The sequence below is a fragment of the Ochotona princeps genome, chromosome 6 (assembly GCF_030435755.1).
Source record: "Ochotona princeps isolate mOchPri1 chromosome 6, mOchPri1.hap1, whole genome shotgun sequence".
Taxonomy (NCBI): Eukaryota; Metazoa; Chordata; class Mammalia; order Lagomorpha; family Ochotonidae; genus Ochotona; species Ochotona princeps.
In genome coordinates, this window is record NC_080837.1 from 28,600,574 (window position 1) to 28,618,554 (window position 17,981).

The following is a 17,981-nucleotide window of genomic DNA, read 5'->3' on the forward strand; positions in this document are numbered from 1 at the left end:
AAATTCGAAGGCTATGCCCTACATATGAATGCTAAACAAATTATTTGCTTACTGGAAAATCAGCCATTTCACACAGTGATTGATACATTTACTAAACAGGTTTAATTCATTTTTTACTGATAAGCTCAACTGTCATAAGACAAACTGAAATAAAAACTTTAGAAATCTTGGTACTTACTTTGGTCTTTTTTTGTTCCGTATTGGTATTTAAGCTGATAGTTGGTAACCAGGACAAATCCCAGTACCGTCACTATGTTGCTCAGAGCCTGGTAAATGACAGGCTCAGAGTAGGTGATCATTTTAAAAAGTTGTGTCTGGATAGTGAGCTTTCCAGTGAGCATGCGAAGAAAAGTCAGTGAGAGCAATCTTAGAAGACTTAAAGCAGAGTTAGTAGTATTATTTAGATTGAATCTTCTTTATTTATGATATTGCTAGTTTCCTGGGTGTTTTCTGATTCTTAAGATATGACTATTGTGTAGATATGTTAGTATAAAATGTAATTGTGGCTGTTTTGGTTTTAGGTGCACACACTTCATTCACTAGCAGCATCACTCTCTGCATCAATTTACCAAGCATTATGTGACAGTCATAGCTACAGGTAAAAAAAAAAAAATCACCCCAAACAGTAATAATACAGCAACATTAAATTGTCCAGAGTTTCATTAGATTTCTATTTCCTAGTTCAATGAAACCCCCCAAATATGACTGCTATGTTTATTTCAGTAGGAAAGGTAAAATCAGAAATAAAATAGTTATTAGTTGGCTAGTTGTTGCCAAGAGAGAAATACAGAAAATGACAAGGAGTAAATGATGCTCATTACCATCGTTGCTCATTTTTAAGAAGTGGGTACTGTCAAATTATTTAATATGAAAGTTCACAATTATTCCTTGGGACTATTTCTTCTGCATTGGATTAACTTCTGTTTACTTAACTAGTTTTCACTTCAAAGGAAAAAATACTTTTGAAAAATGTGAAAAGCATGTGAGGACTTCAAAAAGTTCGTGGACTAAATTTGGGCAAAAAAAAATGTGTAATCTGTGCATTGAGAACTGGTCAGAAAGCACATGGAAATGCATATTATGATGAAACTAGAAGTTGAAATTCTTTTGCAGCTAGAGAAAGTGACAAATTTTCTAAAATATGTTTTAGAGGGGAGAGAGACTTAAGTTTCTTTTGGTTTACTCCCCAAGTGCCCTGGAGCTGGGCTTACTCCAGGCCTCCCATGTGATGGTAGGAAGTCGGCTACCTGAGCCATCACCAGCTGCCCCCCAGGTTGCATATCAGCAGGAAGCTAGAATCTTGATTAGAGCTCATATTTGGACCAGGTACTCCAGTATGGGATGGAGACATACCAAGTGGTTTCCTACCCCTGTGCCAAATGCTCACCCTAAAGTTTCTCTTTAAAAAATATTTATTTATTTTATTGGAAAGGTAGAGTTACAGAGAGGAGGAGAGATAGATATTCTATCCATTGGTTTACTCCCCAAATGGCTGCAGTGGCTGCAGCTGAGCTGATCCAAAGCCAGGAGCTAGGAGCTGGGTCTCCCACATGGGTGCAGGTGGGCCATCCTCCATTGTTTTCCCAGGCCACAAGCTGGGAGCTGGATTGGAAGTGGAGCTTAGCTAACTAAGCTACCGTACCCTCATCCACTCCCTGCCAAGTTTCATTCCTGCACACTTTCTGAAGTACCCTCATAGATTCCTAAAACTGAATTATTAAGGTGAATTTTACTTATCCATTTATATATAATGTAAGAGTTTTGAGGAAGCAATGTAACTAAATGTAGTGTTTTAGGTTTTTCTAAAAGTGTCCAGTTACATTTTTGGTATATACTTACTGGTGTGAGTACTAAGAAACTTAATAACTTGTTGAAAAGATAATCCAGATTTAGATAAACTGATTATATTAGCAAATGAAAAGTTTATAATGGAAATAAATTTGTGAGAAATTGTTATTATATGTATATCTAGCATTTTCTTACAAATGTAGCAAATGTACAAACTTTTGATACCAGCTTAGGGGGTTAACGCTCTCAAAATGGATTGTATGTTGATTCTGCCCTAATTATGTGTGTCTAAAAATTTCCAAACATTTAAAAATGTAGTTAAAGAAAAAAAGTTTGAGTTGGCAAGGTCCTCTAAATGATCAAAGGTAATTTGTTTGATATCAGTCACTGGTTAAAATGGCACCAAATGAGAATTTGGATATATTGTTTTTAATACATAATATCCCATATTTAGGTTACCATTTATCTTCCTAATTGTAACTCACCTTTACTTTCTGTTTTTGTATTTTTTCCAGTTCCACAAGGAGAATCATTATGAACAGGGAATATTTGAGAACATTCTGCTTTAAGTTTAGGAAATTCTAAAATACAATTCTTTAGCTTTTAGTTCATATTTCAGGATTAAGTTTACGCAACTGTGCAGAACTACAAAATGCAGCAGACTAGTAACTTGAAATGTTGTCTCCTATGTCATAAACCAACAGCAATCTCCTTACTTTGAACTTAAAAAAGCATGCAGAGGATAGAAAAGATTTGAAGAAGTTACACCCAGAAAAGGTTTTTAAATAACTAAAGGTTATCTCCCAAACATAGTGAAATTAATCTTTTGTTTTTGAAAAGGATCAATAAGCATTTGTAATTAAGTGCAGCTTTCTAAGATAAACTTTTTTTTTTAGAATAGTGAGTTCACTGTTAAGAATTTTGGCATTTCTTATTAATGATTGTCAAAAGCAAATCATATGGATCAGGTACCATTGGTTATTGCCTCTGAAGTTGGTAAGTAATTGAGCCTGTTTATTTTAGCAGTCAGACGGAAGGAAATCAGTTTACGGGAATGGCTTATCAAGGACTTCTCTTAAGTGATCGTCGAAGACTAAGAACAGAAAGCATAGAAGAACACGCAACACCAAATTCATCCCCTGCTCAATGGCCTGGTGAGAATTTGTGGTTTTGTTGGATTGGTCATGTGGTTTATTCAATTTATTTTTTTTTCAATTCCAATCTTTTACTTGACAGTTCCTTTTTAAGAGCCTGCTGATTAGTTTTCCTGAATATATTCTTGTGGACTTGCTGAGCAGCCCCTTTCATGTTTGCTTTGATGCTGTTTGGAGACACAGTGAAGGCTTCAAACGTTTGTTCTGTTGACCAGCATCTAGAGGAAGGTCTGAACATCATCTTACATCAGGGAAGCACTTGATCTGCCATAGCCGTAGACATTCTGAATTATCTTAGAAAGCAAGCTCACAGATGCGTTTTCACAAAATCATGAGAGAGAATACAGTGGCTCCCAAGAGTGTAAACTTACAGATCAGGGCAGCAGTGAGCAGAAGTTTGTCCTACTCTTTACCTCTTGAGCTCTATTTCTGATTTTCTGAATTATTGTAAGCCACTTCTATTCAGTGCCCTAAGGATGTACTTAAGATTAATTTCACCTTGGCTTTTTGAAACATATTGCTCTCATTTTGTCTCATTTTGAAATAATTCCAAGCTTGCAAAGGTGGTACAGATTTTTAAAATATAATCTTTATCCAGAGTTCCCAAATGGTAATATTTTTATCATACTTTATCATTTATCCTTTCTCTCTCCCATTTGATGTGTGTATGTGAGGGTGTATTGTGTTTCTTTTGAAATATTTGAGAGTAAGTTGCAGAGTGATATACTTTTCCATGAAAATGCTTTTATTTCCTAACCAAAGCATCCTCTTACTTAATGTAGCATAGTTGCCAGATTTAATACATCAATATTTTAATTAATACATAATTCTCTTATATATAGATCTTACCAAATTTTTTCCAGTTGTTCTACCAACACCCTTTCAGTCTGTGTACAAATTACTTGTAATGTCTTAATAGTCTTCTCCATTAGGGAGTAAAATTTTCCTTTTTTTTCCTTCATGACTGACACTTTTGAAGAGTGCTTTCTTTTTTTTATAGAATGTCTCTCAGTTGTGTCTTTTCTGATTTTTCCCTAAATATTAGATGCAGCAGGTTATTTTTGTCAGGAATTTCACAATAAAGATGTGGTACTTAATGTTAGTACTTACACTATTAATTTTGATCATTTGGTAAGGGGATTCTGCCAGGTACAGTTAATATTTTTTTCCCTTTGTAACTAATCAATATCTTTTTTTTTTAAGATTTATTTATTTTCATTACAAAGTCAGATATACACAGAGGAGGAGAGACAGAGAGGAAGACCTTCCGTCCCATGTTTCACTCCCCAAGTGAGCCGCAACGGCCGGTGCACGCCAACGCAATGCTGGGAACCAGGAACCTCTTCTGGGTCTCCCATGCGGGTGCAGGGTCCCAATGCATTGGGCCATCCTCGACTGCTTTCCCAGGCCACAAGCAGGGAGCTGGATGGGAAGTGGAGCTGCCAGGATTAGAACCGGCGCCCATATGGGATCCCGGGGCGTTCAAGGCGAGGACTTTAGCTGCTAGGCCACGCCGTCGGGCCCTAATCAATATCTTTTAAATATACAATTTGAGACTATAAAATATCAAATTTTAGCCTTCAGGGATGAGTGATCCAGTTGTTAGGATGCCTGTCTATGAGGATGGACTTGGGTTTAATGCCCACTTCTGGTGAACTCCAGCTTGCTGCTATTTCCAGTTCTGGGAAAGAGTGGTGATGGCTCAAGTAGTTGGGTACGTACCACCCACTGGGGACCTGGGCTTAGTTCGTGGGGTCTGGACTGCTGCTGGCTGCTGCAGAGAGTTGGGAGTGAACTTGCAGGTAAGCACTCTGTCTCCCAGTTTGTGAAATAAATTAACAACATCTTCTAGGAGTTTAGTGACCAGGGGTGATTCCTGCCCAAACCTAGGTATCACTATGTGGTTAGCAGGTGATAATTTTTCTATCATTCCTTCAGTTTACTAATTGAAATCCCATTATAAGAAAATGCTTTTGCTTCTTTCATATTTAATGATTTATTATTATCAACTAATGAGTTCTTGTTCTGTAAGTTAGAATTCATCTTATCATTATTTTGTTACTCAGATTGTGGAAATCTTCCTTCTACAGGAAATACATGCATGCTTTTTAAGAATGGCTAGGTCTGATTTTTTTTCCTTCTGGGCTTTTATGCTGACATATGTTGTTTGCCTGTGCAGGTGTGAGCTCACTTATTAATCTCCTGAGTTCAGCTCAAGATGAAGACCAGCCAAAATTGAATATTTTGTTGTGTGAAGCTGTTGTTGCTGTTTACTTGAGTTTATTGATACATGCTCTTGCCACAAATTCTTCCAATGAGTTGTTTCGACTTGCAGCCCACCCATTAAATAATCGAATGTGGGCTGCAGTGTTTGGAGGGGGCGTGAAACTTGTTGTGAAACCTCGAAGACAATCAGAAAATATTTCAGGTAAGAGGAGTTTGACACCAGTACTGTAGACAAATGTGAATAATTCTCAGTGTTAAAGAAGATTTTTTCATTTGTTAAATTTTATTTTGAAAATCAGTGGTGTTTGAAATATAATCATTCTTTCTAGGATATTGAGTAAATTAATTCATACTAGGGTAAAAATACAGTGTTACTTTTTTTTAATGGAAGCAGCACATTTGAAGTTGATAAAGCAGACATGTTTGAAGAGGGTAAAAACTAGGGGAAAGGAGAAGGTAAGTGAGGAGACACTCTGCAGGCAGGAGGCGATGGGAATCATGGGATGGGTTCCTGTGTCAGTTAAAGCAGCCAGGTTAAGTCACAGGCTCCCACTGAATTTTCTGCTATTTTTGTTTACAGTAATTCTGTCCGTGAAGTTACCCATGTTTAAATTCTTTAAATATCTATTCGTGTCCACATTTTTAACTTAACACCTACCACATACTAAGCAGTGTTTTAGGCATTGGAGGAATGGGAATGAACAAAACAACAGTAACTTCATGACATCCAGCAAACAGGGGACTGGCGCCGGGACGTTGTAGGTTAAGCCTTCACCTGCAGTGCTAGCATCCCATGGGGCATCAGTTGGTTGGGGATGTTCCACTTCTAGTCCAGCTCCCAGCTTAAAAGCAGCATAGGCTGTCCCAAGTTCTTGGGCCCTGCATTCACATGGAAGACCTGTAAGATGCTCCTGGCTTCAGACCAACCCAGCTCTGGCCATTTTGGCCCTTTGGGGAGTGAACCAGCATGTGGAGGACACACATACTATCTGTCTCTCTCTTTGTAACTCTGCTTTTTCCAGTAGAAGTAAGTCCTTTTCTTTTTTAAAAAAAGATATACAGTAAACAAATTGATGTGTACTGTGTCAGATAGGATAGGAATTATGGTAAGCATAAAACAGAGAGTGACAAAACAGTCCTGAGGGAATGGGACTGGGACCAGTTTAGTCAGAGTGGTCAGAAGATACATCTCTGATAAGATGGCATTTTGAGCCCCTTGAAGCTAAGAATCACGCCATGCAGATATCTGGGACCAGGAGCCATGGTTAAGTAATGGGAAGTCAGTGCCTCTGTTTTTTTATTCAGCACCTCCTGTTCCTTCTGAAGACATAGACAAACACCGGAGGAGATTTAACATGCGGATGCTGGTCCCTGGAAGGCCTGTGAAAGATGCCACTCCACCACCAGTACCAGCAGAAAGACCATCATATAAAGAAAAGTTTATTCCTCCTGAACTTAGTATGTGGGATTATTTTGTGGCAAAGGTAAGGGATGTGAGAAATGTAGGCTTCACTAAAGTGTCTCTTTCGTATTAACTCTGTATGTATCACAGAGTGCTGATGGGTTGAATCATCAGAGGTTAGAAAACTTATTGTCTAAGTCCAGAAACTGAATAGTCACAATAAATTCAGTGTTGGTCAGAAGCTTGATAATAGATGAGACAAATGAAAATCCTACAGGAAGTAAGTATAAGCCAGAATTCAGATGATTAACACGTGATAACTACCTTATTTTTTTTAAAGTGTCTGAGATACTGAAGTCTGCTGTCCAGACTCCTGCCTTCTGATTACAGTGGTCTTTGTGGTCCCTGTGGAATTAAAGCTGGAGATGGATAGATATTTGGTGTGCTTTATCAAATGTGATGAGACCCCATGACATTCTGTCTACTCAGAGGCCAGCAAACTACTCTGAGGATCAGAGAACTCATGCTGACTGCGTCCTTTAGAGCTCGTCCTCTGGCAAGCTGGGCGCATGCTACTTGTGTTCTGCATTTTGCTTTCTTGAGCTCATCACTCTCCTTCCTGAAACTGCTCCCTTTTCACACACATTGACACTGTGGTCCCCTTGCCAGAATGGAGATACTTCTCCTATCAAGTCTTCTCATTATAAAGCTTTTATATGGATCTCATCTTACAGTTCCTGAGGCACTGATTCCACACTGGTTTTAAAAGTCTTACAAGGAAGAGTCTGAGGTTTTGTAATGCCATCTGTAAACTTTGGTTGATTGTGCAGTGGTTCTCAGCACCAGCAGCAGCAGCATCTCCTGAGCTGTGTAAGAAGTGCACAATCTTGGCTCCTCCCTCACCAGTCGCAGGTGAGGACCAACTACGCTTCACCCAGGCCTGCTGGCATCACTGAGATAAGCTCAGGTTTGAGGACTGCTGAGTAGGCAGTTTGTGAGTGCAAATTCCTGGGCTTACACTCTGTCTTGGGATTCCAGTTTATACTTCCAGGATCATTCCAGGTTTTCCCTTGAGTCTACTCATAATTTGCATTTAATTCTATCAGGTTAATAAGCCCACAAAGTAATAAGTTAAGAAATTGAAGGCATCAAACAATTCATGGAAATGTATATGATGAGAAAATACTGCAGAAATTGCAGTTTCTTTTTTTGTGTAAAAATAGGTTTACCTTTCTAATTCCATTCTCCTTGAACTTTTTGAAGGGTTCTTGGGCCAAGAAATGATGTTTCCATCAACATTAGACCACATATATGATGATGGTCCCATATGATTGTATTTCCTGGTGCCATTGTAGCCATGTCACTTTAAATATGCTATATTATATTTCCACAAAAGAGAGATTGCCTAAGGATACTTTTCTCAGAACCACTGTTAATTAGGGCAGAACTGCATATGGTAGCTCCCAGGCTTACTTTTTTTTTTTTTTTTTAAGATTTTATCTTATTTATTTGAAAGGCAGAGTTGCAGGAGACAGAAGGAGAGACAGAGAGTTTCCATCTACTGGTTCACTCTCCAGATGGCTGCAGAAGCCAGGAATCATGAGCTTCATCCCATGTGGGTGTGGGGTCCAAGCACTTCAGCCATCATGCTCATGCTTTCCCAGGTGAATTAGTAGGGAGCTGGATTGGAAGTGGACCAGCTGGGACTTGAGCTGGCACCCTTATGGAATGCTGGTGAGGCAGACTGTGGCTTAACTTGCTATGTATCACTATTCCCCTGCCTATGTTTCCAACTTAAAATTTTTTTGTCTGCCATTTTGAAATTTCATTGCAACATTAATGTGAATGTTAGCTTCAACATGTGAAATCAGTATTGTGCCAACTTAGTTTTTCTTTTTCAAATACTTTCCCGTGATTTATATAAAGTTTTGAAAAGTTGGAAAACACAAGCAGTATAAAGAAAATAATACTCACCTATCCAAAGATAACTGTTAGCACTTTGATTTAGGTTTTTTTGCTCCGATTTAAAAATATTACATATAATTGGATATGTGTGTTTAGTTTTATATTTGCTTTTTCCAGTTAACAATATAATGTAAGCCATTTCTCATGCCATTAACAATTCACCGCTGTCATCTCCAAAAACTTGTAATGGGGTGGATGTTTGTGGCAGGTAAGACACAGCTTGGGAACCCACATTCCATATCAGAGTGCTTGAGTTTGAGTCCCAGCTCCACCTCCAATCCAACTCCTTGTTAATGCACACCCTGGGAAGGTAGCAGGGCCTCAAGTAGTTGGGCCTTTACCACCCAGTTGGGAGACTCTTCCAGCGTTCCTGGCTTCTGACCCATCTAGTTCTGGCCGTTGCTGGCATTTGGAAAATGAACCAGCGGATGGGCATTCAGTGCTCCCATTTTCCCACTTGGCTCTTAGAAGTTCTTGTATTGCTGGTGTGTTTGATTGGGATTCAAAATAAGGGTTGGTTGTTAGGTGTTAAGACTATTTTAATCTAAAAGTTCCACCTCCCATCTCTTTTTGTTTTTGTTTTTAAACTTAACACCTTTTCTGGCTCCTTCCCAGAGAATTTGTTGGTTGATAATCTATTAATGCAATTCTGTCATTCATTGTTCACTTATTTGTTAGAACACACCTCTGATCAAGCTATTTGATGACCTTGGATATATTTTAATTAGAAAAGACCAGATGGATACTTTTGTTCCTGCTTCTATGTGTCCATTTTCAAACTGATATGCTTCTCCAGAATCCTTCAAGGGAGGACAGGGCATTTTGTTTTGCTCTAACATCACTTTGATCACATGGATTGAGACCTATCTTGGGTGTTTCAGTCCACTGTGGTTACTCTTTGGTTGCTTACATTGTCAGTCTTGGCCTGTGACGACTCCTTCCAACTGGCTCCCATGTCTTCTTGAGGCTCTTCTACCAGTTTTTGAGTTTTCTTGCTTTCTAGGATAAATTATTATAGATTAATTAGTGTATCATATTTACTGCTCAAGTCTGGCATCAGCCATGTGTCCAGGGACCTTGGATTCTTTTTGTGGGAAAGACTGAGAAGCCACAGGTGAGTGGTGGAGGGGCACATTCTTACTTGGGCTGGTCGTTGTTTCTCTATGGCATCCTGTCCGAGGGCCACGTAGCTGTTTGGTTTTGATGAACATGTCAGTTTATTTAATCGCTTAATCACTTGCCTGGCAGTGGTTAATGGGTCAAAATGTATACACAGATTGCTAATTTATACTCTCAAGAATAGTAAGAGTATATTTTGCCTCACATTCATTAGCATTAAGTACTTTTAAAATTTTTGTTACTTGGCTTAAATCATTTTATTTCCTATTGTATAATTTTAATGTACAGTTCTATTTTACTTTCCACCTTGATAAACCTTCTCATACTCTTAAGTGAACTATCTTGGGACTGAAATGTTTTTGTCTTATTTTTTGTGAGTTATTTATTAAGGTTATTTATTTTGGGCACAAAGTTTGCTTTTGTTTATGATGCTGTTTGGTATACAGAATTTCTTAAACGTTTGTCTAAAAATAGTTCTCTTCCTTACTTATAACATTTTAATGAATATAATAAAATCTTTTCCATTTATCATTATTTTATTCTCCTCCTCCTCTGTTTCCACTTACCTCTCTTCTTCCTTTTCCTCTCTAGCTTAATTCTCTGATTTACTTAGAATAAAGTAAGGAACCGGCTCCATCTCTATCTCCTGTCCCCATACACAGCTAAGTGGATGTTTTAGCATCATTTGTTAGAAAACCCTCCCTTTACCTGTGCTGACTTAAAACGTTAACCTTGTCATCAGTTTTTCTCCCCTTTGGACACAGTTCTTGTACTTATACAGTTGGTCTATATTTTTGCACAAATCAGCTGATAGCCTTTATTTTTCAGTTTGATATTCACTAAAATGGTATTTTTTGGGGGAACCCCGTGCAGTAGCCGAGTGGCTGAAGTCCACACCTTGCATGTGCCGGGATCCCATATGGGTGCCTGTTCTAATCTCGACAGTCCCACTTCCCATCCAGCTCCTGGCTTCTGGCCTGGGAAAGCAGTCAAGGATGACCCACAGCCTTGGGATCCTGTACTCCCGTGGGAGACCCAGAAGAAGCTCCTGGTTCTTAGCTTTGGATTGGGTCAGCTTTGGCTGTTGTGGTCACTTGGAGAATGAATCAGTAATCAGAAGATCTTCATCTCTGTCTCTCCTCTTCTCTGTGTATCTCAATTTTTCAATAAAAATGAATAAATCTTAAAATGGTATTTTTTGTTTAAAATGATTTCTTAACTGCTTGCTTGTGTTTTTTTTCCTTCTGTGTGAACTTGAGAATCATGACCAGATTTCATAAAAGGAAAATCCCAGTGGGGTCTTTTATTGCCATTACTTTAAGACTACATAAATTATCTTGGAACATAATTATTTCGAATATATTTTAGCCCCTTATATAGGGTTTGTAATATCCTTCACTGTAGTTCTGAGTTTCTGTAGTTTTGTTGGTATTTTAATCTTTTTCTTTAGACCTTTCCAACATTTTATTGCTTGTAAGAAGAAAAATAATTTTGAAAATACCTGTTTACGTGTATCTAGGTATATTCAGTTATTTAATTGAATCTGGATTTTCCCTGGATATCTCGACTTTCAGGCCTACTGGCATGTACAAAAGAACATTTTCTAAGTTAGACAAAAGTTATGTATTAAAAAAACTTATATAACTACTACATAGTACATAGCATATCAGTTATGTATTTTATGTTTATAAAATAACATTTAAAAACTTTGTTTCATTGCAGCCCTTTCTACCTTTGTCTGACAGTGGTGTGATCTACGACTCTGATGAAAGTGTTCACAGTGATGAAGAAGATGAGGATGCTTTTTTTTCAGATACACAAATTCAGGAGCACCAAGATCCCAACTCCTACAGGTAAATAAAGCTTTTCTTTTATATTTATAAAAAGCTGGATGTTACTAATCTTTTTAAAAGAGATATTTATTTTTATTTGAAATTAAGATTTACAGAGGAGAGATCTTGCATCCTCTGGTTTACTCCCCAGCATGGGTGCAGGGCCCAAGGCCTTGGGCTTTCCTCTGCTGCCTTCTTTGGCAGTAAGCAGAGAGCTGGATGGTAAGTGGAGCAGCTGGAGATGAACCAGTGCTCTTAGGAGATGCTGGCACCACAAGCACAGGATTTTCCTGTTAGGCCACTGCTCCAGTGATGTTAGTAATTTTCAGCAACATTATCATGAACTTATGTACAAGGTGACTTAAATGTTCGAGTTAGGAATTCTGCACCTTTGAGATAAATTTCTCAAAAACAGTTATTTTTCCTCACATCCAGTTTCAAGGAATAGCTTTTAAACAGATTGAAAACATACACTTTTTTTCATAAGGAAAATGAATTTATTGATATTAGAATAATATATCATTTATTGACATGCTGTTAGTTTCCACATGATCACCAAGGTAGGTTTCAGATATTCCAAATGTAGCACATAACTGCATGTTTAGTTTCAAAGACTGTAAAGATGCCACTTTGATGTTGTAGAAGACAGCAGCAGCTTTTGTTCTAGGTTGTAGATGGACTGGACAATTGATGGGAAGTGTTATTGCTCCTGTCAGGATTATGTTTGATAATGTTTTGGGTTTTGTCCTCCCTGACCAGCTGGGCTCTCCTGCATCTGACAATGGTTAAACTAGTACTTCACAATGTCAAGAATTTCTTCCCCATTGCTGGACTAGAATTCTCTGGTGAGTTTGGAATTTGATAATTAATGTTATTAAATATAACATCACTGTCAGCTTTCTCTTTATATTACCTGTACAAAAGGTCATGTGATAGTTCTAACAATACTACTTTGAAGACTTTTGAAGTTTTACTTTGCGTTTTAATCTGTGGTTTTGGTTCAGAGCTGGAATCACTGTGTAAAGGACTGAGGGGGCAGTCTAGCAGTTCAGACACCTGTTAAGACATTGCACCTCTCACCTCAGAGTGCCTGGCCTTGGATCCTGGCTCCAGCTCTGAGGCAGTGGCAGTGTAGTTGGTTTCCTGCCACTTCGTGGGAGACCTGGACGGTGGTACATGCAGGCTTCCCTGACTCCTCCTGCTAGTGCTACGACTGGGCTGTTCGGTGGGATGGGAGCCTCCCTTCTGCCCTGTACTTAACCCTCCTACATTGAAAAGGAAAAATCATCAAATAAAAGAACAGTAAACCAGACAGGGGCAACTAGGCATGTCTCCATTCATTTTAGAGTGTTAGCCTTTTCTGTTGAAAGCATTAAGAATTCAAATAAGGGCAGTGTGTAGCTCCAGAGGCTAAGCCATTACTTGGGACACTGGCATCCCATATCAAAGCGTCCATTCGAGTCCTGGCTCTTAGCTTCTAATCAGCTCCCTGTCCCTATGGCAGAGAGGGCAGGGCAAGGTGGCCCACTGTGCTTGGGTCCAAAGCATCCACATAAGTGACCTGAATTGAATTTTTGGCTTCTAGCTTCCCTTTGGCTCAGCCCTGGCTGTTTCGGGAGCAAGCAAGTGGATGGAAGATAGCTATTTACTTATCTCTCCCACTTTCCCCTTTTTATCACTCTGCTTTCAAATAACTAATCTAAAAAGAGAATCCAAATAGCCTTAGATTAACATTTTCTAATTTATTTGTATTTCCAGAATCTTGGCTATAAGAATTTGGATTTTGTAAATAAGTGGATGATGATCAATACTTTGAAAGTAAAATGACAATTCTGTCACCTTTTAGAGCTGCCTGTGACATCACCATTAGGTATTGCCGTGATTAAGAACTTGGAGAACTGGGAACAGATCCTGCAAGAGAAAATGGATCACTTTGAAGGTCCACCCCCTAACTATATCAACACATACCCGGCAGACCTTTCGGGAGGAGCTGGGCCAGCTATTCTTCGAAATAAAGCCATGTTAGAACCAGAAAATACTCCGTTCAAGTAAGAAAGGTCTTACAGTGCTGCTGAGAATATAGCTTATTTAACTTTTTGAAAGAGTTAAAAGAAAACATACTGATAACCTTTGAGACATTACAGCTTTTAATATACAGTCTTTTTTTAGAAGATTCTCTAAGGAAAAAAATCAGAAATCTGGATACAAAGTCATTTTCTATCCAAAAAGCATTAGTTTTATAATATCTGTAGTGTGTTTTTTTGAACCTCCTGTAGAGGTTTTGTTTTTCTTTGGTTATTGTTTTTGGATAACAATCTGTATTGTATGTAAACAAGGTACCGACCACTGAGTTTTGTTAGCCAAACAGTAGACCTGTAAAGGTTCCGATGTTTGCATCTTCCACCTGCTTGCTTAGGCCCCTTGTAAAGCAGGAGGCCATACAGAGGCTAGCTCCTGTGCATGACAGAGCGAGGCTGGGTACCCTGGCAGGCTTCTTGCAATCTGAGCCGTGGCTTCAAAGGCATCGGCGTGCGCCACAGGAGCAACCTAAGGGGCGATTTGAAAAGAATAAGAAATTCATTTGTCACTCAGTGCAGTTAGAGAATTGTTAGATGAAATAATAAACTAAAATTCATAAAGCATATTGAACTCAATGTTGTTGACAAAAATGGTATTTATAAGAAATATGTCACTATGCAGCATATTTTCTGAGGACTGAAACTATATGATATGTTCTTTTTAAAAACAGATCCCGGGATTCTTCTGCACTTCCAGTCAAACGGCTTTGGCACTTCCTTGTTAAACAAGAAGTCCTTCAGGAGACATTTATTAGATATATTTTCACCAAGAAAAGAAAACAGAGTGAGGTATTAACATTTTTGCTTATTTTTAATGTTAACATTTGTGATTTAGTGCTTGCTTTGCTTTAAAGCTGTCATTTTGGTTGAAACTTTGTTTTCGTACACCATGAGTAGGCCAAGCATACTAAACTATAAGAGGTCTGGTATCTCCTGGTTCACTCTGAATGGCCCCAAGTATAGTCCTGATAGCGGGAACTCCATTCCTGGGCTGAACTACGTCCATCTGCTACTGCCTTTCCAGCTGTCATGGCAAGAAGGTGATCAGAAACAAAGCAGCAGTATTTGAACAGCACTGCAGTATGGGGGCAATGTCACAAGTAATGATGGCTTAACCCACTGTACCATCATTCCCCCTGCCTCTTTACACTGATGATATTTGATAGGGAAATCAGAGACATATTATTGGTGGCTTGCCTTTCTTTCAAGCTACCAGGTGCAGCACTTAAAATGATGCCAACTACAACTTCTACGAAATAGTCAGAAATGGATTTACATTTGGTAAATTAGGACTCACAGAAAGCTACTTGATTGAAGAACTCAGTGAATCACATTAAATTTAAAAATTTATCAGAAAAATATTTTGGGGATTAGACTCAATAGCTCAAGGGTTAAGTCCTCACCTTACAAATGCTGGGATCCCGTGTGGTCACCAGTTCGCATCTTGGTTGCTCTACTTCCCATCCAGTGGTGGTCTGGGAAGGCAGTAAAGGATGATCCAAAGCCTTGGAACCCTGCACCTGCAGGGGAGACTCAGAAGAAGTTCCTGGCTTCAGGTCAGCTCAGTTCTAGACATTGTGGTCATTTGGGAAGTGAAGCAAACCAGCTGATGGAAGATCTTTCTGTCTCCTTCTCTATTTTTACTGGAAAGGCAAATCAGATTTTATAAAGAAATCTTAAAGCGGAGACATAGTTAAGTGGGTTTGGGTAGGATGCCAGGGAGACCAACGTTGTGGGAAGCCTCTGTACAGGTTTCTCTGCCCCTTAGGCACTTGTCTTGCCCTTCAGGGTCGTCTTCTGTTCCTCAGCTAGGCCCTGCCCTCTGCCAGTTTCTGTGCTTCAGGAATGGGAAGTGCAGGCTGCATTCTATTTTTCTCCCAGCAGAGGGCCCCATGAACAGGGAAGTGAAAAATCGGTAGACCCTGTTCTCAGCTGCGGTGGGAGCTTTCATTGTCTCCTGGGGAGGAGTACCTGGCTGGGAGTCGGAGTGAAATAACTTTACCATAAATTCTTTTGAATTTTGAAATGCTGAATGAAAGTACTATCTTGTCCAATGCAATCCAGTAACACTTTCTATGATGATGATGAACATGTGCATGGTTACTGAGGACTTCACATGTAGCTACTATAATTGGTGGCCTGAATTTTTTATTTTAATCTAAATGCAAATAGCCACATCATCAGTGGCTACTGTATCATAAAATATCTATTGAAAGAGACACCAATTCTCCGAGCCCAGGTGCAGAAGCTGTTCTAACTCGCCGTGAAGTCAGCCCTGCAGGACAGGGGTCTGTTCAGTAGGTATGCTTCTGCTTCCCACAGTGCTCTGTAGAGACACAAACAACTCCAAGGTCTTAAAGCTGCCATAACTGACATATATAATTTTGTTTTGAAATAGTTTGTGTTTGTTAAAATGGTCACATTATGACAACTATAGAAATGACCCCTGAAAGTATAGTCTTAAAATGGTCACATTAATTTGCTATTTTCAAGTTGTTTGATGACGTGTTAAGTTTTTTTCTGTAGGATTCATTTCAGTTTAGTTTTTACCATCTTTAACGGTGTGACCATTTCAGCATCAAGTGCCTCATTCTCTAATTTTGTTTCATGCATGTGTTTGTGTTTGACGGTGTGGTGTATTTAGTCTGTAGAAGAACATGTGGAGCAGGTCAAACAAAACTGCGTAGCAGAAGATTGCCACATCAAGGTAGTGTTCCACACGATTGTGTTCAGAACAGTCGCTCCGTTCAAGGAGCTCACTCTCTGCTCTCTAGTACTAACCGTGGCTTCCCAGCTGGCTAACCAGAGAACCGACCGCCAGAGCAGGGCGGCGGGAGGGGTTTCACTCTCTTCCCGCTGCCATTCTCACCCCATCATTTGCCCAGTCTGCTCCCAAGTGTGACTGCTTCATCTTTTCTTCCTGGTTCTTCCTCTTCCCTTCCTTCCACTGCAGAGCTCAGGCCATCACAGCCTCCTCTTCGTCTCCTGTCCTGCCAGCATCTCCTGACTCGCACACTGCACTTTCCAGTGCCTTCTCTCTCCTGTGGCTCCTCTGCCTCTTACTGTATGCTCTCCGTTCTTACCGCAGACTGTTCGTGCACTTTCGGTAAACTAGAAGAGGCCCTGCTATTGCTATCAAAGATTACCCTTAAACATGTTAGTCTTGTGGAAATCGTTTTAATTGGGGTGATTCCAGGGCATCAGAGAATTTATACTAATTTTCAACTCCGCAAATTATCCTTACCTGTTTTCTTGCTGCTGCTGCTTGGTTTTCTTCTTATCTTCCTTGTAAGAGTTTTGGAATGTACATATCTTGGTACACAGCCGTGCTGCAACAACTTCAGCTGACGTGTATTTTGTAGGTTGAAGCAGACCTGGGCTATCCAGGAGGAAAAGCAAAGGTCATTCATAAGGAGTCTGACATGATCATGGCATTTTCTGTTAATAAGGTAAAAGCTTATAAATAAGGTAAAAACATTATCAAGAATGCTCTTTTTAGTGGAATTGCTTGAAACATTGACTCTACCTTTGCTTTATAGGCAAATAGCAATGAAATTGTTTTAGCTTCAACACATGATGTTCAAGAACTTGATGTTACTTCTCTGTTGGCGTGTCAGTCATATATATGGATTGGAGAAGAATATGACAGAGAATCCAAAAGGTTTGTTTCATAGTCAAATTTTGAATGTAAGTTTTATTCAAGAATTTTCCATTAGGCCATTAAGTACATAATTTGAATTAAGAAGTACGTATTTTTGTTGGCTAAGGCTTATTTGCCAATAAAAATAAAAGGCTTTGCTTACAGTGATGAAGAGGTTATAGAATCATCTAATAGGGTCTGTGTTAACAACTGACACTTCGATATTTAACCTCAAATGAGAGGAATTACACAGCATTCAGTAAACTCAAGCAAATAATTGAATAATTAAAAGTAGGGAATTACGTACAATATACTATCTAGATGATTTCCTGCATGATTTTTCAGTGTTTCTTCAAAGTTAGACACTGCACTAAAAGTGTTTATTTAGGGATTTCTTCTCCATGTTTGTCTCTTTCATTTCTACCGATTCTAAAATGTGACAGGCCTGGGAATGTGATGGCCTCTCCCCTTGTTTGGTTGAATTGTGTCTTTTGTTAGTACGTAGCTAGACTTCTGTATTACACCTCAGAGTACATATGACCATGGCATATCAAACAGTCCCTCATCAACTCTCATTCACATTTTATATGATATATTAACTAGTACCTTACTGTCAGAAATCTTTCAAGTCTTTTCTCTTTAATGTATCAAGTTGGTATGAGAGATCTAGACTTGAAGAAAACATTATTTTCTACATATGATCAAAAGAATATCTGTTTTAAATAGTTAAGATAACTATCTTTTCCAACTTACATAGCAGAAAAGTTGCCTGCCCCC

At 39.0% G+C, this 17,981-nt stretch overlaps 1 protein-coding gene across 8 annotated transcripts in view; it reads left to right on the forward strand.

Annotated features, from left to right (window-relative positions):
• DMXL2 (Dmx like 2) overlaps positions 1 to 17,981 on the forward strand; it is a 158,135-nt gene that overhangs the window by 130,055 nt on the left and 10,099 nt on the right. For 2 of the 8 annotated variants that reach the window (XM_058665854.1, XM_058665850.1), the window contains exons 26-36: positions 522 to 598; positions 2,812 to 2,942; positions 5,122 to 5,370; positions 6,474 to 6,652; positions 11,377 to 11,507; positions 12,246 to 12,331; positions 13,333 to 13,534; positions 14,236 to 14,353; positions 16,209 to 16,271; positions 16,927 to 17,013; positions 17,104 to 17,225. In XM_058665854.1, coding sequence (XP_058521837.1) covers positions 522 to 598; positions 2,812 to 2,942; positions 5,122 to 5,370; positions 6,474 to 6,652; positions 11,377 to 11,507; positions 12,246 to 12,331; positions 13,333 to 13,534; positions 14,236 to 14,353; positions 16,209 to 16,271; positions 16,927 to 17,013; positions 17,104 to 17,225 — 1,445 coding nt within the window. Of the gene's footprint in view, positions 1 to 521; positions 599 to 2,811; positions 2,943 to 5,121; positions 5,371 to 6,473; positions 6,653 to 11,376; positions 11,508 to 12,245; positions 12,332 to 13,244; positions 13,535 to 14,235; positions 14,361 to 16,208; positions 16,272 to 16,926; positions 17,014 to 17,103; positions 17,226 to 17,981 lie in introns of those variants that run through there. The other 6 variants (XM_058665851.1, XM_058665852.1, XM_058665853.1 and 3 more) reach the window with 6 other exon arrangements.